This window comes from Centropristis striata, chromosome 10 (genome assembly GCF_030273125.1).
Source record: "Centropristis striata isolate RG_2023a ecotype Rhode Island chromosome 10, C.striata_1.0, whole genome shotgun sequence".
In the NCBI taxonomy this organism is placed as follows: Eukaryota; Metazoa; Chordata; class Actinopteri; order Perciformes; family Serranidae; genus Centropristis; species Centropristis striata.
Genome location: NC_081526.1, coordinates 15,792,949 through 15,819,289, shown reverse-complemented (window position 1 = coordinate 15,819,289; position 26,341 = coordinate 15,792,949). Strand labels below are relative to the sequence as shown.

General features: G+C 38.2%; 1 protein-coding gene across 9 annotated transcripts in view; it reads right to left on the bottom strand.

The window, feature by feature from the left end:
* Positions 1-12,025, bottom strand: part of dachd (dachshund d) — a 98,770-nt gene extending 86,745 nt beyond the window's left edge. For all 9 annotated transcript variants that reach the window (XM_059342849.1, XM_059342855.1, XM_059342857.1 and 6 more), the window contains exon 1: positions 11,268-12,025. In XM_059342849.1, coding sequence (XP_059198832.1) covers positions 11,268-11,818 — 551 coding nt within the window. In that variant the 5' untranslated portion in view covers positions 11,819-12,025. The remainder of the gene's footprint in view (positions 1-11,267) is intronic.
* Positions 12,026-26,341: the final 14,316 nt, after the last annotated feature.

Below are 26,341 nucleotides of genomic sequence, written 5' to 3'. Positions count from 1 at the left end.
TAGAAATAATTAGTCTATTTGGCTTGCAACAACAGGAAAAGTTAATGGGATAATGACGGCAAATTTTTCTATTATAATATTATGTGTTTTTCCAATTACAGCTGATAAACAGAACTGATATCACAAAGCCAAATTGTCTTTCATTGACAGCATCTAAACAATCTGATAAAGGAGGTGGTGAAGTGCACCTTTAAAGTGGGTTTGCGATCGACAAGGAGCGGAAGAAGAGGCTCGGCAGACTGACTAGAGAGCCAAAGATGTCAATGCAGGTGTCAACATTTCTTTGGCAAAATGCTCTAAAATGCAAAAGTTTCTTACCTTTTCTGATGTACTTTTGAAACATCACAACTTTGTTTTTATTGTTATAACAATAATGATGTCAAGGTTTTTCTTACCTTAAGGTGTGCATAAACTTTTCAAAATATACCTTTTTTAAATTACTGGTTATCTTGTCTGTATCTGCAATGGGACGCAGGTAATTATCGGCAATTTGGTATCGGCTGAAAAAAATCCATATGGTGTATGCCTAGTCGATGACATACATTATAATGTAATGAGCAAGGCAAACAGTACTGTCAATACATGTGTACACACATACAAAAACATAGGCATAGGCACATTGAAGCACCAAGTCCCTGATGACTATAAAGGCCTGCATACAGAGCCCATAGCTGTAGCAGGAGAATGTCAGATAAAGGAAGAAATAAAGAAATGCCTCTGAACCAAATGTATCTGTTGCTGCATTTCTTTAACTTTTTAAGTGTTTGATCTGTGCAGGTGCTGACAAGGCAGTTCATTCTTTTCCAAATATTTTTTGATTTTATTTTTTCCTACGTTCAAATGATGCTGTGAAAGGTTGTTCTTTCTTCTCCTTGCAAGTAAACTATACAAAGAGGTGTTTGATCTGTGAAATCCGATCTGTATTTCTAGCATTGTCTCCAGTTCCTACTGTGGCATCTTAAAGGTCAGGAGTGAAAGGCCATTTGATAACTACAGAAAGACCTTTTGGCTTTATTACACTGCCTTTCATCTCCTTTCCTGCGGAGGTTAAAACAAAGCATTGCATCCTTTGAAAAAGAAAGGATAAAATGGATCGCTTTGGAGCCTCAAGCTTTTTTTTTTTTTTGTCACTGGGAGAAGTCTGGCATACAGTGTACAAGGAAACTCTTGTGGGATGTGTTTCTGAGAGACGAGTCTTCTCAGGCACAATTAGCATATGTCCTCTCAACCTTCTACCAAACCTCTCAATGAGACCCTGAAATCCTATTGAGATATTATTACCACTCAAACAGGGCATTACACAAAACATCTAAAGCATGCACGCACACGCTCATACAGGTGCACACACACGAAAACACACACACAATCACAGCTCAATGACACCCACTTCCCACTGAATATTCCTTTCTTTTTAATGGTAACCTTGGGAGACGGGCTGCACCGGCGCAACACTTAACAGCCACTAGTCTGAGAAAAATGTTTTTGATATGCTTGTGTCATTTAATCATCCACATTCTGCCGAGGCAGTGCAGGACAATTTTGCAGGATATTAACTCCCAACTAAACCCTGGCTTGTATCATTTGTGGGGCCAGTCAAGCAGGAGTCCCAGGAGGAGCAGTGACTTCCTCCTCACAGTCGTAGTAATCTAAGCTTCACTGGGCGCACACACTCACACACACCCACACAGAGAAAACACACAGCTAATAGACAGGTAGAATGAACCATAAAGGAATAAAGGAATCGGGAAATGTAAAGTACAAATGAAGCCCTTTACTGACAGTCACAGCAGTAAAAGGATGAATGTATTTGTGGATTGACTGATCAGGTAAAAACAATAAAACAGCCAGAAATACAGTATAGTGGGGAGTGGTATAAATTGGTCTAGTGTGTGCTGGAAATATACATATTCACAGGCAGTGAAATTACTTCCTTTTCTTTTTATTTCCTCACCAAAGTTAGAGATTGAAGAGCATTCGTAAAAATGTCACTTTAACATGATCCATTTGGACAGCTCACATTGCTTAATGGGGTAGGAAATTCATTTTTTCTGCTGTGGAACAGACATAGTGGATGATGTGATTCTATGCAAAATATATGAAGCCATTACTAGAAAAATGCATGAGTTTCAATAGTTGGTGGTAGGAAAAAAAGTATCTCTTTGCACGGAGGGCTATCCCTATTCTTTACCAGGGAGCGTCACATACACACACACAATGCAAAAGACAGCAAAGGCAACTGATGAAAACCATTTTTGTTCCATCACAAAGAACTAGGTCACCCTCTCATAATTGTCAATCATGCAATAAATCTCTCTGTGGCACAAATGAATACGGCATTGGAAATGAGACAAAGCTTATTGGCATGCTATGTCAGCTTGACTCAATTCATCCTCCTTTTCACACAAGACCATTCATATGTGAAGTTGTGCGAGGGTGTCTCTCTCTCTCTCTCTCTCTCTCTCTCTCTCTCTCTCTCTCGCACTCACATAACTCTCTCTCTCTCACTGAGAAACTCACATACACACAAGCAAACACACTCACACGCTCCTAATGGGAAAGTTACACAGGGTTAATGTATGTGGACAAAGCATTTCAGCCAAGGGCCGCTTTATTATCATAACCATGTTTATTTCCATAGAGAACGTGTCTCACTGCATTTTCTGCATTACTGTGGAATTACTGGGAACGTACACAAGTAACTGTTACAGTGCATTGCTTTCAAGGCATTAGCACATGCATGGAGACAGCTTGACCACTTAAGATCACGGTAAAAGTGATTCCTGTTCCACAACTTTATTTTTCTGTTTGATTTTTAACAGGATTTCTATGATTTTGGAGCAGAAATAATGTCGGAAATGTATGAAACTGAACTGAACTGTCTCCTGACTTTTCTGCCAACCTCATAGCATACCAGGTTTACAGAGGTCTGCTTCCTGCTATCTGATTGGCTGGGAGCATTGGCTTGACACAGCACTACAACTCCATCCACAGAGCTTTGTGTCACGTCTCTGAGGACCCGACTGTCACTCTTTAAGAGGAGGGTAATAATAGCCGGGCGCCACAGCAAGTGGTGGCACAGGCGATTTTAAAGAAACATCAGGGAGACGGTGACATTTGAGTCTACGAGGGGAGAAACCTAAGCGCTGCAACCAATAAAGACTCCCACCAATATTCTCACTAGGCTTAGTGGGAGAGAGACAGAAGCAGCGAGAGAGGGTGGAAGGCAAAGAGAGATGTCAGTGTTAGATGAAAATGTGTTGACCTGGTGATATTGATACCCCGCTCATAACCTCTACAGGTGTGCGATGCCGTCAGGAAGCAGCTCTGGGTGTGGCTATCTCTGTGGATAACAGCCAAAATTGCAGACCTTATCATTTTACAGTACTGAGAACGAGCTGCCTCATTCACTTTGAACTGCTGACAACTGAAATTATTCTGTATAGAAAATAAAGCTACGGTCCACATATTAAAGCCATATACAGCACATAAGGTCTTTATGTCTTTAACACTGGTATTCTTTTTTATTTTGAACCTGAATTTCAGGTTGTAGATCAGGTAGATCAGGTTGTTAAAAAAAGCTAATACATCAGTTTAAAAATGGTCCTTTGACAGCTATAACTTGTTACTTTTTTCTTGATTTCCTAATTTAGGAAATATTCAGCTGACAATGACCTTAAGATTAATGAATGAATTTTGATTGAGCGGATTAAGCAGGTTTATGGGGTTGGGCTTTTTTTTTTTTTTTACATCATTTGAAAGACAGATCTGGAACAATCTGCTGATCAGTGTCCAATGCTGCTGTTGAACAATTCCCTTAAATAGAACATATCTTTAAATATTAAGAGAACAATTTTAATGTCTAATTTAGCATGAGTGGCACACTAACATTACTGAGAAAAAATATTAGGACATTAACATTGTTGATGTTTACTAATGATGGTTTGACTTATTTTTAATTGAAATAATATACAGTTCCATTTTAAACCTGAACATCATAGTCTGAAGCTCCAAAACCAGACACATGAAAGCAGATCAGTGTCTAGCCTGCTGGCTCAACAGGAACTCATTTTATGCAAGTTGTTAGTTATAATTCAATGCAACAAATTGACTGCATAAAGTGTTTCTGGTGTCTAAGTGAATTCAGATTTCACGTAAATAGCTGTGGGGCCGTTTTCTTAGTTTTTCATCAAAAGGTATTGACTGAGCAGATGCTTTGAACCACCATAGAATGTGCTGCTAGTCTCAAGTGTCATTAGCTTCAGGGCTTTTCCAGCTAGCGCCAGGTAAAGATTAGATAACAATCAGCCCTTTAATAGATACTGTTGGAGGCACTGGTGCTGTTCCTGTGCTGCGCCGTTCATCTGAAGCTAACAACAGACGAAGAGAGAGTGGAAGCCGATGTCATTTCCTCCCTGATTTCTTCTCTGTGATGTACCGCTGAGCCCAGCAAGGAACACGCCTGTGGTTAAATTACATGTAACTGTTTGCTCAAACTAGTGTCAGTGTACAGTGTGTCTGTCTGTCTGTCTCAAGCCAAATCCAAGTGTTTTACATAACACCAAAAGACATTAAGAAAAAATTTAAAAGGCAATATAAAAAGAGATAATTAAAGAGGATGACATAGATAACAAAAAATAAACTTGGACAAATCAAACAGTAGAATAAAAATCAGTGCAAGATATAACTATAAATAAATGAATAGCCCCAAGTAGTGGGAAACTGAAATATTTGAAGCCCTGGTTTAAAAGAACTCAGAGTGGGAGCAATCTCAATTTTCAAGGAAGTTTGTTCCACATATGTGGTGCATGAAAACTGCTTATTCACGTTTAGTTTTAACTCTGGGGTCAGGTCTAAGTAAGAACTGTCCCAGGTCGGCACGGTTCATAACGGAGCAGTAGATCTAGAATTAGACAGTTTCCAACTATATTATTTTTAAACCAACTCTTTGATACACAGTAAGATCTGAGCCCTGGACTCTTGTGGTCTCTCCTGGTCTTAGTGAGGATGTTAGCAACAGTGTTCTAAATCAGCTGCAGCTGTCTGATCAACTTTTTAGGGCGAGATGGCATTGCAGCAATTGAGCCTACTGAAGATAAACACAAGGACAACTTTTTCTAAATCCTGCTGAGACATAAATCCTTTAATTCTTGGTATACTCCTATTAATCCAGTCATTTAATTGTTGAAAGCACTAACTCTGTGCTTGTATGGGCCCATAGTCACCTGGTGATATTGTTATAGAAATCTGTGTGTCATCTGCATAACTGTGTTTAGGTATTTTGCATTTTTCTATCATCTTCACTAGCAGTTAGGTTTATTAAATAGGATTATACTGTGCTATATTGAAGACATTTATAATATAAATATATATATATATATATATATATATATATATATATATATATATATAGATAGATAGATAGATAGATAGATAGATAGATATAGATATATATATATATAGATATATATATAGATATATACATATATATATATGTATATATATATATATATATGATTATTTTGCTATTACATTTATTTAATTTGAACAAAATGAGTCTTTGCATGCACCTACTCTGAAATTATCCTATTAAACTTAACACAAAATTAAATTTGAATTGCATGATATAAGACAAATATTAGTAGTGTTTCATAACTTTTAGTAATATCAGAAAAAAAGTAGTGCAATCTTAATATGATATGCATTACTTCACTGACATTCCCAAAGTACAAAGGGCTTTTTGTGGGATGGCATTCCTTTCTTAATATACTTCAATTATTACGAGGAGTCCTTTGTATTGAGTAGAGAGCTCCAAAAACATTGACACTGGAGGAATAACATCTGCATGTTTACTCAGGAGAAGATTCATCCCTGATAGCCTCCACGAAAATGAAGAGGGAGAGAAAAAACAAGTGGAGGAAATTTGTGGAATCCCATCTGAGATTGCTTCCCTGATGGATTCCTTTTCCTGTCAGCTCAGACGAGAAATGAAGCCGGGGAAAATTAACTCCTGATACAGCTACGCTGAATTAGACAGAGAGGGAAAAAAAACCCTACACACTTTTTAAGGATTCCAGCCTTGTCATTTTCAATTTTCTGCTCTTTGGACATGCTTGTATTCAGATTCCCCAACATCTATTCGCCATATCAATCCTAATTAGACAATCTGCGCCCACGAAGGATGGGAGCGGAGTTATTTGCATAATTTAATCATAAATACTCAGTGATACATATTTCCAAATGCATTTGTACAATTATCTTTTCATCCTTGGGGCAAAAGTATTAATATGATTAGGCAATAATTCTTTAAAAAAGGGGGAAAATAGGAAACCAGCAAGTGTGCACTCTTTTTTAAACTCCAGCTTTGGGCTATATGAAAAATTAATTAATTTCTGAGGAAAATCAATTTCTCTATGTGACCATATTAGACAGAGCCAGGCAAGGGCCTGCATTCCTTCTCCAATCAGAAAATCTCATCTGCTCCCTCTAACTTCTGTCAGTAGCATTTAACATCCTGGTACGAGCGTCAGTGACTTCCGCCATGCTCCCTAAATGTGCTGTAATGTGAAGGAGCCAGTGAGTAAAGACAAGCAGGAGAGCTCTGACTGGGGAGAGAGGAGAACGGAAATCAGAGTGACCCAAAATCTATTGCTGGCCTGTCAGGCAATCAGTCTCCAGTGTAAAATTATCAGGTAAAATCACTGTTAACAAATCTAGTTTAATATGCTAGACAAGTCATATTGACAGATAGATTTTAAACAGCTTAAGTCTGTTGTCTATAAAAATCAAAGCTAATACCCCTTTATGGTTGGTGAGCATAGTAAAAATAGGTCATTTTAATATGCTGATTAAGGTGGAAAGACCTGATGTCAATGTGTGATTTAAACCATTTCATTTGGTAGAGGAATTAATTGGTAATTCAACTGCTGTTGCCGATCCAGTAAAGGCATGCAAATAAGATAGGAGCTTGGACAACTAATGCATCCAACAGGCAAATTAACAATACGGGCCTCTTTGCCATGCAAATAGCCTCTAAATCCACAAATGACATTAGACAGTGTCAAACAAAGCCTCCTTAACAAGTGAAATCTGTGGTTTCGACAGTCTTGGCTCAGCTTCATTGCAAGCTATAAAAAAACTGATCTTAAAAGAAATGAAGGAAAATGAATGTTACTTTTCAACCGAGCTATAGTCGGTGTAATTTAAAAAAAAAAATGTTTTAATTTGCACTTGTTCCAGCTGAATGAATGTCAAGTCAATAAAGCAATTTTGATTTTCAAGGAGACTATCTGTTCGCAAAAAAACACCTTGCCGCCATCTGCCAACTGCACAGTTGACTTGAGTACATGTACTGTACCTAATCAAATTTAGCTGAGCCCCACTGAAGGATTAAAAATGTAAAAAATAAATAAATAAATAAACAAACAAAGCAAGTTTAAATGTTTTTCCATTCAATAAAGAACAGCATGCAATATGAGGTCCAATTTGACTTTCAAGAAAGTACCTGAATATATTTGGATTTTAAACAGCTTTGTATACCATTCTCTCTCTCTCTCCCTCTCTCTCTCTTTTTCCCCCTCTCCCTCTCTTTCTCTCTCTCTAATCAGACATCTGTCACTCTGTTTTTGAAGTTATTATCGCCCAAGCTCCCTCTTGGATGTGGTTGCTGGGTGACGGGTATCTTAGCACCCACTCTGACTGGGAATGATTTGAATGGAATCCAGAAATCTCCCCTGAGTACCTGTAAACACATCCGTGCCTTGTAGAAAACAAATATATTATAAAAGAGCTCAGCAGAGGAGAGGAGGGAGAGAGACAAGCTGGCACCCTCAGTGGCAGCTCACACTGAGCGCTAAACAAAACAATTACCGTCATTTGCAAATATGTGTGTTTAGGCATAAACACTCTTGAAATAGGAACAAGAGAGGTGATAGCTCTCATAACACTCCCTGTCATATCAGTATCAATTAAATATATCTGTTAAAGAAGAAGTCGTTCCACTGTGACCTGTCACTCGTAACATTTCAGAGTAAGATCTGTTTGACTGAAACGAGCCGGGGAAAATCTATTTAAGAAGGGCATGTAAGTGAAAAGCCGTCCCATTCCCAGTGGTGGGACATTGTCTGGGGCGTGTGGTTAACCTTCAAGGGTAGACAATGATTGTCAATTAACTGCTGCATTTCTGCGCCCCAGCATCGGATAGCCTGCCCCCACAAAGCAGACCAATGAGAGATATGCGATATCTCTGCACCGCCCACCACCCCCCCGTGTTATAATAACCTTTCAGAGAGTTCAAGTGTCACACAGCAATAAGAACCTTTTCCATCCCACCACGGGGAAAATGAAAAGGAAAACAAGTAGCTGGAACAGAGGGCTCCTGGAGGGCCAGAGTCATAATGTAGGGGAGATTACTGAACCTGGATCAGTCTGGGAGCGAGAGCGAACACTGCTAATCTGGCACAAGAGTCCTTAAGAAAATGAAGGGGTCAAGATGACTATATTCCTAGTATCTTTAAAGATGAACAATAATTACTAAAATACCATGTCGCTTATTAGGCAAAGTTCACATAGTTCAAACACTCACTGTTAAAGTATGTGAAAGGAATTTCCCATTAAAAATTCATTTTTTAAGCCATTACCATATTAAAAAAAATAATTATAATTCTACACTGCATTTCCTAACAACATGTCTCCCATTGAATGTGTTCAAAAAGTGTTATGCTAAAGTAAGCATAGTAGGGAACAATTTGGTTGGAGCTTGTTTGTGTCCACATCAAAACTAAAGCAGCGGGATGCAGCGGTGCTCTGTGATGCTATTCACATTCACACTGTGTGCAAAATGAGAGTAGTGTTGTTTTAACACAATAGACCGTGGGAGGGAAAAAAACAGCATGTGAAATAGTAAGACCCATTGTACAGGAGTATTATTCACTTCATTGTTACCACTCTGCCACTGTACAATAAGAGTAGTGACATTGTGGTAATAGGGCGAAATGAAAAGCTAAACTATCTCAGGCAGCAGGCTGTTGTTGTGTAACCTGAGCGGGATAACCGGTGATACTTTTTTTAAGTTGGTGCAAAACGGAGCATCGACTTTGAAGAGAGCTGGTTTTCACCTACAGGGCAACCTGTGTCCTGTTTATTCAGACTGATCATTTTGTCAGCAGAAATTCAATGACAGACGGTGTAAAGCACACATCCCTGCAAATAAAATCAACTCTTTCTAAGTAACAGAAGCCTTTTATCCAGCGGATGCCTCACTGTTCCATGATGTAATTCTCCAAATGGGGCAGGCAGGCCGGGTCTGAGTGATTGATTTCAGCCCAGCACCGGGAGTACCTGGCTGCTTTCAGAGACAATTACAGTCCTGTCCATGTGCCCGTAATAGCCCACCACTTTAGCGTCATTAAAGCGACGCGAGGCACTGCATTATCCTTTAACCCCATCGCTGGCCATCCCCCCATTGACAACCTGGAGAGTTCAACCACATACTTTGTCACCTGAAGCCAGGCTTGAGGAGAGGAGAGGATCACCACACGGTATGTTTTTTTTCTATAGAGGGGGGGTGAGGGGTTCTGCTCTCTTGATGCTTTATGCAAATTATGCAACAGGAATGGAAAATATCGAGCCTAAACACATTTATAAGCTTGAAATATTGTATTTATAAAGCTGACAAAGGCTGACTGTTACAAAGCATTAAGAGAAAATCAATTTCTGTTTATTGACAGATAAAAAATATAGGCTACTAAAATCTTAAATAAACTACACAAGAAAAAAGCTTTAAAATTAAAAATGTTCCACTGTAATATTATCACTCTCTTTTTTTTAAATGAGCTATTTGAATTTTCTAACGAGGCCTAATAGGGCACTTTGCAGATAGAGCAATTGCTTTGAGGGTCAAAATGTATTCAACCTCATAATATACATGGATCTTAATGGCACAGAATGGTGCATTTGCACAGCAACGTCTGTGTGTGCATGTGCATTTGAGTGTCACATGTGCCTTTGATACACTCATGCATCTTAACGTCAGAATTAAGTTTAATCTCACACTATAAATTTCCAAAACTCTCTTTTTCTACACTGAGATAACCAAGTGAGTCGCAGTGTTTATTGCTATTCCCCACTGATGTGAGCCTTTCCATCATATTTGCATTTCCAGCTCATTTCTGGGTACGAGATCAATATGGAATCAATCATAGTGACAGGTAAGATGGTAAATTTGACCAGGCTGAACCATCCTGTGAGACTGAGCGATACATCAAAGCTAGGAGCAACAGGACAGTAAAAATGGCTTATAATCAAATATTGATCCTCCCTTAAATCACTCCATATTAAAACATTTAAAGCTTAAAATATCTGATTTGGGGAGATGGGTTAATGTTTAAATTTTGACATGTGTGGTTGTTTACCTGACTTTTTAATTTCCCTTTTTAACAAAAACTGAGGATGTTTGATTAAGGTACACTCTCATGTGTGTATGACAATTATCCCTCGTATTTACAGTGGAAAATACACTCATAGAGGAGTTGTGAGTGTACTGTAACCTCTTTAATAATGCATAAATGTCCTGGCTGTAAATACCAAGAAATCAATTAATACAAAAAATAGTCCATGTCATATAATTATGTTAATCTCGGTTTGTCTTGTTTACTTTCTTAAAATCAAAGTTATTATAATTGAAATTGTACTGCCCCTGTGGCAAGGGTATATAATAAGGCATAACCTAATTTTCTCACAGAGTCATTAAAAATAAAGTTGAGTTAAAAGTTTCCTTAAATTAAAAAGGAACTATAGTAAAAGTGTTGCTCATAAAAGACGACTGCTGTCTTATTTTTGAAATAGTCTTTAGAGTGGCAGTTCTACACCTGAAGTTTATTCAGTATTGTGAAACTCAGCCGTTGTGTAGCCTACATTATCGATTCATTTGTTCTGAGGCAGACAGGCTATCCATCATGGCACAGCTTTGCCCTGCACGTGTTAAAAACTTTCACTAAACTTTTTCATTGATGTTGCGCGCTGGCCTCTTCCCGTCCAACAGACAACTACGTGCACATTGCTTGAATGGAGTTTGAAACCCCACGCTCACGCATTCACACGCTTACACACACTATAACATGCGATTTTCAACTTCGGGTGATAATCACATCACTTAAGCCACTTGTTTTTATATAAGAAAAATGTCTCCCCCTTCCTTGCTCCCGCGCCTTTACGCACGACTCTCCGTAAAGACATTTAAACCAAAATGCCGTACAGAGCTCGCCACTAACCTCGCATTGGTGCAGTCGTTGTACAGAGTCTCGAAGTCTTTTCTGGAGATGAGTTTGCAGCGGTTCACCCCGGGTTGGATGGCGCCGAGCCCTCTGAGGATGCGGACCTGCTCCACATTGCACACCACCGGCGTGATCTCCAGCCGCTTCAGCTTGGTGTAGACCGTGTGCAGTCCGCCGACCAGGTGCTTCAGGAACAGGTCGAAAGCCTGAGGAAGGCAGATGAGCTCGCAGCCGTCCACGGTGAAAGAGGCCACTTTGGCACCGCGCAACTCGACCATCTTGCACTCATTGTTTTGCGGTATGTTTTCAACAGGCGACGGGGTCGAGTAGACGGGTTTGCCGGGTGGAAGAGCCGCGTTCGGGATGCCCGGGCTGCTGGTGGCGAGGAGCTCTGATCTGAACAGGTTCTGTCCGGGTCCAGATGGGGGGGCCAGGGATGGAGATGGTGATGAAGTTGTCGACGGCGGGGACGTTGTCGTGGAGGGAGTCGAGATCGGAGGCGGTGGGACCAGAGGAGTTGGTGGGATCAGAGCAGCCGGTACGGCCATGGTCACCTACAGGAGGGGAAGAGAGTAGCCGAAGTTCAAAGTATAAAACCCAGCCTGCCGAGACACCCCTAAATGAAAGAATCCACGAGAGTTTAGCTCCTCAGATAAGTTGGGAAGTAAAAAGAGCTGCCGAAAAAAAGGCGTGCTGAGTGAGGGTTTTGGGGGGGCTGAGCGGCGGGACAATGATCAAAGATAGGAGGAGGAATGACAGGAGGAAAATGAGCTGAAAAGTGCAGCTCCGCTCTGTGGATGAGTTGTTGTTGTCACACGGTACAGAGAGGGAGGAGCTAGGGGACAGTGGAAGCCTTTGAAGAACAGATAACTGGGCTTGGGCTACACTGAAATGTTTCAGGTCTGTTTAAATTGTTTATTGCACATATGAGAGATCGGATTATAATCGTGTGCAAATTTGCACGTTATTTTCAGCGATCAAAAAAAAGCATGCATTCACAAGGTATATCTGTAATTTCCGTGAATAGTTATTTCTAACAACACAGGTTACACCTGCTTTATATGACCCACTTCACCATACTGATGTTACTGACAGTTAATCACTATAAGCAATATAAGCAGTTTGCAAAACTTTTGTACTTTGTGTTTGCTGACGTCCTGAAACTAAAACAGCATTTTTGCTCAATTAGTTTTAGTTTTTTTTGTTTTTAGTTTTTTATTCTGATAACACATATGTCATATTTTCTCACTGAACATGCCAGTATGAGTCACTTTTGGAGGTACACCCTGTCTGTGAGAAAGGGAAAATGTCTCATTTAATTCCGTAATGATTATTATATTTACACAGTCAAAGTGGCTGCAGCTTTTTGTATGAAGTAACAACATGAAGCAATGGTTGCTTTGAGCTAGATGTTTTCTATGTAAATTACAACACTACACTAAATGTTACGGTGTATACTGAATTCATGTAAAGTGCAGTAATTAAAGTTGGACTGTAATCACTCATTTTCCATCTAAATGGATCTATCATATCATCTAAATGTGCAATGCTTCATGTCAGCAGTTGATTTCCACTTATTGTCCATTTCAAGTTCAATAACCATAAGTGCAACCCTGTTGGTTGGGACACTGTGAAAAACTTAAAAACAGAATGCAATGATTTGCAAATACTTTGTAACCCACATTAAATTCAAAGATGTCTAATTTTCAAACTGTGACATTTTTTGTAAATATATACACTCATTCTGTTTTTATTAACATTTTACACAGCATCCCAACTTTTTTGGAACTGGGGTTGTATTACTTTATGTTAAAATTACAGGTGAGCAGATGACCGTGTCTTTGCCAACATTGTTAAAATTGTTAATGCACTCAAATTAGCTGAGAAGCACCACTGTACATGAGAAAAAACAAACCTTTCATTTTGCCAGAGCCAAATATATTTAAGAATTTGGAGTGATGTAAGAGTACTTAGTTTAAACCTATATAAAAATAGTAACTGTTTACTTTTTGGGTGTCTTGCACAGTATTGCAGTGTCAATTTTAGCCACTATTCACATACTGCACAACTTTCAGACAGAACAGCAGCTTGTTTAAGGCTTGTACTGTTTTATGATGCTGACTACTAAGCTAAGCTTAACCCAGCTAGAACATGAACTCTCAAACTTTCCCTCAATCTCAGACAGTACAGGAAATAAGGATAAAGGCAGAGTGGGAGGAAGTGCAGCGCTGTACCATGAGGTTAGGATCAAGTACAAGTTTTGTACATGGACATGAATTTGTGGCACATCATGAATTACAGTATCTTTATTCCTGCCTTTCTTACAAAGTCATACTGCAGATCTAATCCAGTGAAATAACTATGTTAAATGTTGAATTACCCTAAAGTGGATAATAAATTACTAGATCACACTATTTAAAAAAAGATAGGACTAAAATGTCTTGGATAAGGCCAATAAAAATATTTTTTTTCAGTGTATGGCAGAAATACATAAGTGGACTTAAGTTTGTTTGGCATTTTGCAGAAATTAAAGTGAGGTTCAAAAGTTTTTTTTCAGTGAGCACAGCTGTGATGACTTCTTTCTTTAGTTCTCTAATCTGATAGCGGTGATTAGATAATATTAAATTTCAAAATAACCACTGGATATTGAGAAACACATGAAAGTAACATTTTTACTTTTATTTTAATTAAATTGTCCACTTGCTGTTAGATGCATTTGTATTGGCAGGATTTTGCAGGTAACATCAGCACCTACCATGTTTTCTCATTAGGTGAAATGAGTGTGGTACACATCAGGGAGCGTGTTGCTTATCACACTCCACATTTGCTTTAATATTCCGTGTATTCCTGTTGTCCTGTTGTGTCAGATCAGCTTTAAGATAAGCAGTGTGCCATTTTCAAAATTATCATTCAGGGAAAGAGGTAGCTTGTAGTGTAAAATCAATAGCTGCTTAAAATTCATTGCCAGGCAATCCATTTGCCCTTTATGTTGCTAACCTTTCACTTAAATATGCACCATATTAAGATTTCATTATATACAATGAATGTCACAACAGTTTGCCCACTATTTCTCTTGTTTGCATGGGTTAACTGCAAATCATTGTGCTTGTAATGTCTGAAAAATGACTTTCATTAACATTATGCAGGAAAAAATATATGAGCCTGAGTAGCCTAATAGGTATTAAAAGGCACCACAGGATATGTATGATGTTTCAGATACAAAGGCCTTTCAACAGACTGGGTGGGCTGCATGTGTCTGACCCCGGTTATGAAAACAAAGCGTAACACAAAAATAAAGTCTGTAAACTGGTGCTGTACATTACACCACAATACTTTGTTGATATAATTTAGCACAAATGCTAAATCACTACTGCATGTAAAAAATCATGTATGGGAACTCATCTTGAAAGGAAGCAACTTACTAAGAAAAACTGTTTACTTATGACAAAAATGGCTTTTTTTCTTCTTCCTGTCCCACAGTGGGACTTATAATGTCAAATTGTCTTTGCAAAAATTTGTTTGTAATTAGCAGCATTAAAGAAGTTTCCAGCGTGACTGAACACTTAGTCAACTAAGTAACATAAACAGTTAACAGAGTTTTTCCTAAGTACACAAAAGTACAGTACATGTGGATGAGATTGCAGTAAACAAATGACTATGTCAAAATGTAATCACCCAGTATGATGTATGGCATCAGGAAAGTGTTTCAAAATGTATGGATATGGGACAAGACTTGTGTATGATCAATGACACAGTATATTGTTTGAAGTAATAATTTATTCACCCCATAAAGCTTTGATAAAACAATGTTGAAAAGCAATTTAAATTGAATTCATTTAAATGTCAATTCTCATGGTTAGGATTTTTCTATAATTGGCTATTTAATTAAAATAATTTTCATAGTCATTAATACAGCCAGCAACTTGTAGCGCACTGACGTGTTTTAATTACATGGTATTAACAAAATTGATATGCTTTAGAAAGCATGGTGAATAAGAAATAATTAGACCAATCATACATCATCCTCTTATGGACATTAAGTGTATCACAATATAATTGATGAAGTTAAAAAACAAGAGAGATAAATAACTTTAATTGAACAGAGTTGGTGTACAGAGCTTGGAACAAAGAATCATACTCACGATGTATTATATTTCAGAGGCAATTCATTATCTGTAACATCACTTAGCTCTCTGTGCCCAGCGCTCTCCCCTAACCTATGATTACATGACATTTGAAAGCAGTGATACTGTGTAGTCTTTTAAAATGTCCTTTTACCTAGTCTGCATAAATCTTTAAACTGCTTTTCCGCACGGGCAAATAGAGAGGGGGGAGCGGCTTCAGACATAAGAATCATTTAGATGCTTGGAATAAAGCCCTTATTGATCATGAATATTTGTTCCTCCAAGGTTACACTGCCTTGACCCCATCTATCCTTAGACACCGTCCAACACAAACATGCCACTTGGGGTGAAGGGGAGATGTCAGAGAGCACAGTGATGGTGAAGGGAGTGTGATAATCTTCTACACTGGCCACATCAACTTCTTTCTAATTACAAATAACAGCGTAGGACTTGTCTCTTAATGTTATCTTTGTTGCGGTATTCTTCCGTATTCTTCTTAACAGAAGCACTAACTTTTGTGTCACATTCCAAAATATGTCATTTTTTACTAAAATCATTGAAAAATTATTCAGCAACTTTTTTTTATATAATAACCACCCTAGACTCTAGGGAACCTTTGATGTGTGAATGTGAAATTGTATGGTGCAAACAATTAATCAAAACAATATTTCATATATTGATCAATTATATTAAAAAAATCATAAGTTGAGTCTATATAAACTAAATTTCTGCTTTTTACCCGTTTTATTTTACAAAGTTGAAGTAAAGACTTTGTGTAAAGCATATTTTAAACACGTTAACCACTGACCAAAGAGAAGCATACATTAAAAAACAGAAAATAACAACACACCCTCATGTTTGATGCTTTGAGAGCACCAGCAACCGTCGGTAACAGTTTTAAACTGTGGTTGAATTGAAACAAAACTACTTGGTTAGGTTGAGGAAAAGTTCAAGGTTTGGGTTAAAATAAGTTGCGTGCAGTACGTGAATTAAGTAACATAGGTGACGTAGCTTAACTTAGGTACACAAGCTAAAATAACTTGACTTTTCGTATCACACGGTTGTGTCCTCGGTCAAAGTCCTGTGTTTTTCCTCTTTATACAAAGTCACCTGACTTTCTCCTTTTCTCCGGTCATATTTACTATGTCCACTAGAGGTCACCTCCTCACAATAAATGGAAATATGGATCGTAATAAGCTACTTGCCCAGACAACCTATATGACTGTTTTTGGCATGGACAGTGGGGAAAATAAATAAAGGAAAGTCAGAAAAGGAAGACACGTGCGACATATAACAAGACATCCGGGAAAATAAGTCTACATAAACTGTATCTTTAAAGTTTTTTTACTTGTGTATACAATCAAAATTTCTTCCAAAGCAATGACATAACACAAGATAATTTGGTAACAGTATCTACAGCAGAGTTATCCTAGAGAGACACGCACTGTAAATATGGGTGATATACAAACACAATCTTCCACCTCTTGAATCAACTGTCGCAGGCTGGATTCAGCCAAGCTAATAGAATGCTCCTTCACACAAAGTATGTAAAATAACAGCTTTCTGGTAATGTGACTGCTCAAAAGAGGAGCAAATGGAGTTCACTTCATTTTCAAAGAGCCAGCCTCACCCACAATTAGAGTAGTCACGGCCCACATCCTACAGTACTTCATTTGATGCCACGCGGCTTCCAATATAACCGGGGTGCAAGAAACAGAGAGATTTGTGGATATCTAAATTGCTAAAGCAGAAACCTGTATAAACAGCGGTAATTACCGGGCCATTGACAGTCTCTCAGTGTTGTGCTCATTCTGCCACAGCCGCAGTGATTAAAATGAATCCTCATCGACTTCTCCATTAAAGCGCTGGCAGGAGCGATCCCGTGACCTTTCCCCATTGATTGAACATAACAATCACAATTCAATTGTAATGCAAAGAGAACATTTGTTATAATGTACACGAGATGCATGAGCCATTTCCTGGGAGCGGGGAAGGGTAATCAATGGAGTGACTCTTGGCGTGATGCAAGGAGAATGAGGTTGTGTTTGCAGGCCCTAATTCATACAGCCTGCAGTGTATGATGGAAGGCAATGATATGCATGTAAACACTCTGATTTCTCTCTGCTCATCGTTCAATAGGATAACAACAAATCCTGATTTCTATATCTATTTACACTAACAGCCCTGCGCTGCTGTGATTGGCAGTGATGCACATGTACACACAGCCTGATGCACTTCTGGTTCAATCTGAGATCAAAGTTTGATTCATGTAGCATGTCACGTGGTGATATCTCTTCTAAATTACCTTTCATAGTATGGCAACTGCCATCTTTCAAGAGGAGTGACTTAATGTAACATATGACTTCAGAGACAACAAGCTGTTGCCATGACACTCCTGGAATTACTAAGCCCAAGACTTAAGTGTCCACAGAAACCTATACACTATTGGAACAATCTAAAATGCAGCTATGCTCCAGTGATAGTCGAGCAAGGACAAGCTTGTAAAGGCATAATTACTAATGATTAGCTAAACTCATGCAAGTGAAAGCACAACTTGCACAATCCGTGTGCCACAGAAAAGAAAAGAATGATAGGCATAACAACCCATCGCCGTTCAATCCCTCTTTAAAAGCTGCACTCGATCATGTCTTTCAAAAACTGTCTTATGAAGAGTGTATGCGAAAGATGTCCTTAAGGGATTTCTTTTTAGAATCAGGAGATTATAGTTTACACGGACATTAAACAGATTAAACCAGCCAGCTCTCTAAAGGCAGTTTATCTAATGGAGAAAATGTGGTATGCTAATTGAGAAATTCCGATGGTAAAATTATATTTAAACCCCTCTCTCTCTGTCTCCCTCTCCCTCTCTCTCTCTCTACTGGAGGATTTTAGTTTGGCTTGATGAAATCAAATGGCTAATCACAGCCATAAGCTGTGAGACGTTAGCTGAGTGAAACTGTGTTTGCCATGCTAAAAGGTAATTGTCTCAGAAAACTTCATCGATGACAGATTCAATTCCATTTAGTAAATGTTTAATAAATGCTGTACAAACAGGGCAGCCCTATCTCGCTGTGCTTAGAAAACAAAGGGAAACTTTAATTGCTTTAATCATCCCTGGCTTTGACGTTGTTATTGGCCTTAAAAATAGCAGTTAACAGAAACTGTCCTGCTGAGGAAATTGAACCACATTTGGAAAATGATCCGTAATTAAGATAGGGGCATCCCGAGCAGCTAGGTCCAGGCAAACTGTTGTGACTAGGAAAAACATTCCAAGTCATACAAAGCTATTCAATTAACAGAAGGACCGAAGGAAAACAACCTCCCTATTATGTATCACTTACTTTAATCAGATTGGAAGCGATTGTATCCCTTTTTGAAAATCCCTTAACACAAACATGTTAATTAACAGATAGGAGGGTGGAAAGATATATTTTTCATTAGTGGGTGAAATAATGTTCCCCTTTAACATCAAGGAAAATCAACTGCTTACTGCAGTTAAACCAGTCAGCGGTGTAAATTCCCTGCCAGCATTTTTATTTAAAACCTCATTAATGTGTTTCAACCCAGCATAGCTGTACCTTTAATCTGCACTAAAAGGAAATAATGCGTTTCCTGCTTTATTTACCAGCCTTACTTAACAAGTGTTCCTGTACAATTAGAATTGTTAATAGATCTGGAAACAAAAGGACTTTGAAGGTGGGAAAGTGCTGACATTATTTCACAGGGGAAAAACACTCTTGAGAAAAAAGATCTGCTGTAAATGTAGTTTCCTGGAACACAGGCGCACTGCAATGTTGGTCTCTCTCATTAGAAATGCCATGCACAGGACATAAATCAAGGCCCGTAAAACATTTCATTGCCACACAACACTAAATTACACACTTGCTGGTTTGCCACACTGATTGTGTTTAAACATTGTAATTTTACTTTATTCCCATTAAATCTATGCAGAGTTTTACAATCCATAAACAGAGTATCTGTAATAAAAGTTAATAAATGTCAGAATTTGCATTTGGAAAAAAAACATCCTGCTACATTTTTGCAAATATCAATCTATGAACCTTTCAACATTTCGTCAAACAAAATGCTAATTGTACCTTTAGGAATTTAGGAGACAAGTGACAAGAAATGAGATGCAATGTCCTTTGGAATCAGGATATCAGCAAAGCTGGAATACATTAAGAGTGTAGCAAGTGGAGGAGAACTGCTTTTGTAGAGAAAAAAAGACAGTGGCACAATATATATTAATGTAGTAAGTAGTAGTCCTACACAGTTTTCTACATGTTCAGGTGTAATTTAATTGCACCAAAGTAGTATAACCACACCAGTTTTGTCATTTAACGCTTGTTTATTGGTCTATTTAATTTCTTTTTTTTTCTTCTTCTCCTCCCTTTCCTCTTCTTGTTATTGTATGATACAGATATAAGACACAGGAATTATTCATGGCAACTCCAGAGATCAGATTAAATAGTACATATATACTATGTGATTACGATTGATGGTTGACATTTATTTGACTGCTTTTTCAGACATTAATTTGTTATCTTTCTTATCACTTAATTCAAAATATATATTTCCGACTTCTCCTGTATATTATTTCTTAGCGATTATAGGTTCAGTTTGAGCACATTTTAATAAGATTCTTCAAAAATATTTATAGAACTAAACAGTTGGTGCATCCATCGAGTCCGGCCAATCCCCAGTTGGTTAAGGTCGGTATATCAGCCAAGCAGCAACCTCAGGCCTTAAACCTGCATTCTCTCTAAAGGCCAGCAGGGGGCGACTTCTTTGGTAGCAAAAAGAAATCGGTCTGTATAGAAGTCTATGAGAAAATTATCCTACTTCTCACTGGATTTATTACCTCATTAAACATTTTCCTAATTACTTTATGATCTCAATCCCTAGTTGCAAGTCCTCTTTCATATAGCATGATGTTGTAATTATTGTCTCAAGTAGAGTAAAATAGATTAAATGCTTTAGGGTGTGGCTACCTTGTGAATGACACAACAATCAGTTTGTCTTCGGCTTTGAGTATTTCATTTTTTTCACTTCAAGAAAGTTAATTGCCTAAAATGTCTTCTTCTGCATACGGTTGCTCTACAACTGTATTAGATGAACTACATTGGGTCATTAACAAGAACACCAAAAGACACATTTCAAATGACTCTATTGTTATGCAAGCCAAGCTAAAGAGAAGCTGCTCACCAACAGGCTGTAACAATTGAAGGAACCAATGTAGTGTAACCATCATCAGGGTATCCCATTGTCCACGTTTATGTTTAGTTATCATAATCACTGTATGATACTGATATCATGGAGCATGATATGATACTAAAATTTTATATTATGAGTTAGTACACGAAGCCATTCTTCATTTAAGTATCCAATCTGTAATACACCAGAAAGTCTTAGCAGGGCAGCCCCATGTGCTATAATATCTCTCAGTTTGCGGTAGGTTACTATGCTCTGCTGACTTAGTAAACTATGCATCCAACAACAATGATTATTCATGTCATTCTTCAAAGGTCCTTGAGAGGATCTCGATGCAGCAGCGATTCAACCTTTCGTATTAATTCAAGCTTGGCTAAGATTGTACCATCTGGGCCCTTGTACTTCATGATTAATGCCAGAGAGTTGATTCATATGTGCAATTGGAGTTTAATAAACAAGGATTTCAGAGTTAAATGGCACATACAAATGCCTGGGATGAACTCATTCATAGCATCTAATTTGTGTTCTTGGTAATAAAGCCCACTTATAATTGCTCACTACAATCATCTCCCAGATACACAAATATGGGGATTTTGTGATTAACATAATGTGTTTCTTCCAGAGAAGAATTAATCCTACAATTCTAAGATGCCTTCAGACATATGTACATAAGATTCTTTATTTGGTCCAAATTAACTTGTAACTACTGGAACAGCATGATTAACACTGGCACAAAATAATTACTGTTCATTATTGTACAGATTAAGCACCGACAAACTTTTCCCTTTTAAAATGTTGCTTGTACTAGACATTACAGCTTGGCAAACAAAATTAACTTTGTAATTCTTCTCCTGCTCGCATTCTCTTAGTTTATTTCAATGTCACAGTCCTTGCTGTGGACTTCATAAAAAGAAGGCATTCGGCTGCTGTTAGTATCCCAATCTGACACAGAGGCACCACACAACAGTGACCTCTACAGGAACACTGAACACATCAACTACAATCTAGTTCATGTTGTCACATGCCACTGCATGTCTCACATATGTTTTCAGGTCACAGACCCCAAAAATGGACACATTACATTTTTATTTATCAGATTTTGTTGTACAAAAGAAAGACCTCTGTTACAGTATTAGATTAATTGTTATTTTTTTAAGTGTCAAAGTTGTTTATAAAGATGCACTGACTGAAATGTGTATGATATAATTATGGAATAATATTATTTGTCATTTACTTTGTGTTCCCTTTCGATCTGGCACAACAAGAACCAACTGGTAATTGTTCTTCACAGACATAATATGGTTACACTTTTTTAAAGGGGTTAGAAACAAAATTATATATATACACTGTAATCTAAATTTCACAGATTGTTTATGTTCTAGTTGTACTATAAGTTGTATAGAGCAGCAGATCAAGATGCTGAAACACATTATAGCAAGGTGTGATGCAAACAGGTAAGGCTGCTGCACATCAACAAGTAATGTCCTCACACACCCCAACCCCTTTGCTTTTAGTTGAAGACAAAGAACAGTGCAGAGCAGTGTCTTTAGTGGGGTAGAGGAGGAATGGGAGGGTGCCAAGCCACGCAGACCACAGCCAAGTGCAGGATCACGGATGAGGAATGAATGATGCTCAGATAAGAGACAAAGTAAAGAGGGCAGACCAAACAGGAAAACTAAAAAGGGAGAATGTGCGGGGCGTTGCCTGCCTGAGCAGGAAAATGTGCTGATACGAATATGTTGCTTTTTTTTGTGTTGTGTAATGTTGCACCACGTGTTTTTTTTACCTAAGAAGTAATCACAGAAAACATCCCAACTCAGTTTATACATACACAATCAAAGCATAACAATGAGGTGCATGGACAGTGCAAGCCTCTTCTAATTCTATCATCAATTTTAAATTATTTTATAACATTTATAAACAAGGTTTAAGATCAGGTTTCTTAGTTTTACAGCTAACACAAAACAGTCTGGTATCAGAAAATCTAGGACCCAGAGCACTACTAGAATCTAACACTTCACGTCTTGGCCCAAGGCCCGTCTGTCCGCCAAATTTATCTGTTAAGGTTTTGAGATATCTCACTGACAGAGAGGCAGAAAAATCAAGTAACTAAGCAGAAACATGTAACTTCTTTAGTGGAAGCAATAAATCTGTGCAACACTTTTACTGCAATGTAAAATGTATTTGTAACAGATTTCTGAAGAGGTAATGGATACTTTCATGTGAAACAGAATAACTACCATTAAAGAGCAATATATCTGACACTTGAAAATGTGATGTTCAGAGGGAAATTATGCAATTCTTAACAATGTATTCATGGCACAATTGCAGACCTTAAAATGCAAAATTAGTCATTGAGAATAGGGCCAGAATGGGAAAAGAAAACGTAGGGTAATCTGCCTCTTTTCCCACACAAGGGACCAGGAGAACACAGGCTATGTTGTACCCCCCTTTCTTTTATACCCAAGTTCTCCTTTATGTATTCAAATTCACTTCAGCAGCATAAAATTCTCCCAAGAGACAGCATTGTCCTCCTGCTTGTCCCTTGGGTTTCCCATCTCCCAGTAACATCTCTTCACTCCACACAATTTAGCCCAGCATCTAGCAGACAGACGTTTTTCCACAGTACCCTCATTTTAAATAATTCAATGCAATTTAATGAAAATTAATTAAAATGCTTTTAAAAGCTTCCACTGAATGCATAGAATGTTTAAAGGCTTTGTTGAAATTACTCCAGTTTTCCGTTTTTTAGTGTGGCAGTCTGAAACAAATGCACTGAATAGCCTTTCACCGGTTTTACCCCCTGAATAATAATCTGGGTTGTGTTATTATGTGTGAAAATAAAGGGTACACACATTTTTCCCTCTCTCTCTGTCTCGTTGCATTCAGGAAACTTAGAATAGCAGATTTTACACTGATGGCTGAGTTGCAATTGCAGTTACAAATGTACGAACACTATACTTTCATAATAACGCGGTCCAAATGCTTCAAAAGGCGCGTAGGTCTGCTCTAGTGAACTTGAATGTGTGGTCCTTGGTGCATAAAGTAAGCATAAGGCCAACTCTATAGCAATGAGGCTTTACTGAATGAAATGAAAAGCCTAAGGCATCAGAGTTAATACATTAACACACGGGAGGACTAACAGACAAAAATACTAAGAAGCTAAATAGAATAAATGATAGGGAACAGTACTGAAATAATAATTATTCTGTCTTACATTTTGACAAGTCTTTCACACTGAAGTGGTTATCATAAGTTATAGTCTAAAGGTGTAATGTTTTAGGCAAAAATAAATGAATATAAAACGGTGATGTGGACTTATCTTTCTGATATTATGAGGTTTTCTGCCAGAGGCTCTCACCGCATGAAAATCATGACATAAACCACTTTTGTGGGAGTGATTCCAAAGTATTACAATATTATCATATCTATTCACTGCTAGCATGATGCAAATAGGCTCAATGGCATGCTTGCCTCTACAAAACTCTCCCACAGGGTTCTAATAAAACAGTACAATTTCCCACTCTCCATTCTCCCTCAGAAACGTACCAGTCTGCAGCCCTGTGATCTGCTACAGACAAAATGAGACGCAGCAGCTACAACAGAAGTGAGACACAGTCAGAGTATTCCCTGCGCTCCTTGAATAGATAATGCTTTTCCTTCACATTCCTTTATTCTTTCAAAAAGAATGCATCAGAGGCCAAATATTAATTCTTCTCGTCATATGGAGGAGCTACGCAAGTGGCATACTAGGATGGGCTTTTGAATGATTAAGGGAACACATAAAGGGTTTCTTGTGGCGCTTTGAACTTTCTGCAGAGTTCTGAGAACTCTCCACTTATTCCCCACTCTGCAGGAGACTTGATGTTAAAAGACAACATTAATGAAAGCTCTGTAACAGGTAGAGACAGAGGGATTAATGCAATCTAAACACAGCAAGCCTCTCAGAACTGGCTCTGGCTAGCAGGCGGATGGGGAACCACTTTTCCTCACTTTTCCTGTGTCCTCCCACCATGAATCTCCTTTAAAGAAATGCCAATAGATCCGATCACCTAATTCTCTATTCCCCCCTCCCTCCCCAGGCCCATGAAGATGCACGTGTGGGGGAATCACTTCAAGGAATGACATTGACTGGGGATGTGCTGACTTGCACCGCTGTTTGTCTTTTGATGTGAGAGATCAAATCAATGTACACGGCGTTCTCCATGCAATGTGCAGGCAGATTAGCATTAGCCCGAAGGTGCCTGCTTGCCCTCAATCATTAGCGTTTACGTCCGACTCTCCAAATAATCAGGATTTACTCAGTGCTGTTGTGCGATGCAAAAGACAGCATTACATTTTAGATGAAGGGTAATGTAAGGCTGTCATAATGAAACTAACACCTACATAAGCCATATACACTGCCTGACACTGGCATTTGTTATTGGTTTGAGCTGCGTTATTTGTCACTGGTCTGGTGTGCAATGGTGCCTTCACATGGAAAATACCACGATGAGATCTCCTGAGTGCTTAAGTCAGATGGATTGAATGCTCTTGAACACTGATAAAGGTTGATTTCAGGTTGTGCCAACATTATTGTGGGTAAACTAATGCAGAATAATTGTCATATTTTGTCCCGTCAAAACCCAGAACAATGATATATTTAACGCTAAAGTTTACCTTTCCATCACAAGCGAGAAATTAGCACATTTTATCAACATTTGAGTGTATTTTGATGTTCTCTCTGGCGAATGCATTCCCCTAACTGTCCCATCGGTGTTAGAAAAAAAAGTACTCAAACAATAATTGTGTAAAGAAACTATTAAGGGGTTCAACTTTGAGATTAAAAAGGCATAAAGATCTTGGCAGTGCATTTCTGCCATATTTGAATTCATACTGTTTGCCTGTAACTTCATGCTAATGATCAAAGTTGAGGGGGGGATTCTCCTGAGTGCAAGTTATGAAGATGAGATGAGGAGAGAGAGGGAATGGGAGAGGGAGAGAGAAACTGCTTTGCTGCCCTGCTTTGAACACTTTTACACTTTCCAACAAGCTTTGTTTTTTAATTGGCTGAAATTAATCTTAGGGATGTAGATGCCTGATTTGCATTCATTAAAACCCAACCAAAAGAAGTCATGCTTAATTCCAATCAAATTTGCTTAATTATGCATGGCGAGATATTCCCAAATGAGCTGTGGATTTTTGTTAGGCCCTTTTTTTTGTTTCCTATAGCAAATAAAATGTAATGAAGCTGTCTTTTTGTGTTTTACTGAATGTTGAGGAGCATATGAGGAGCACCTTGAGCCTGAGCTGAAAACAATATTACTGCTAAAGTAATTATAAGAATCTGCATTTTTCATTGTTAATTGTGGATGTCAGCATCATTAATTTTAATTTACGGCAGGCAATAAAATTAAGAATACTTTGTGCTGATGTTTTAAATCATGCCTGTGAAGGGGACACATAATGCAACTTAAATCTCAAGTAGATATTGATTGGGGTGGATGGTCTTTTCTATGAATCTTAAATAGGCAGACGCTGGGAATCTGCTTGAGACTTCACTTTTACGAGTTAACTCCAGCACCAGATAGCACAAGTGCAATACAATTAAAGAAGTGTCAGTTTATGCACACACGCATATGCGCGCGTGTACACACACACACTTAATCAGCAAACTGCATAACAACAGAATGATGTTGAACCAGATAACAGTTATAAACGAGCAAATGCAATATAGTCAAACAACAACCAACTTCT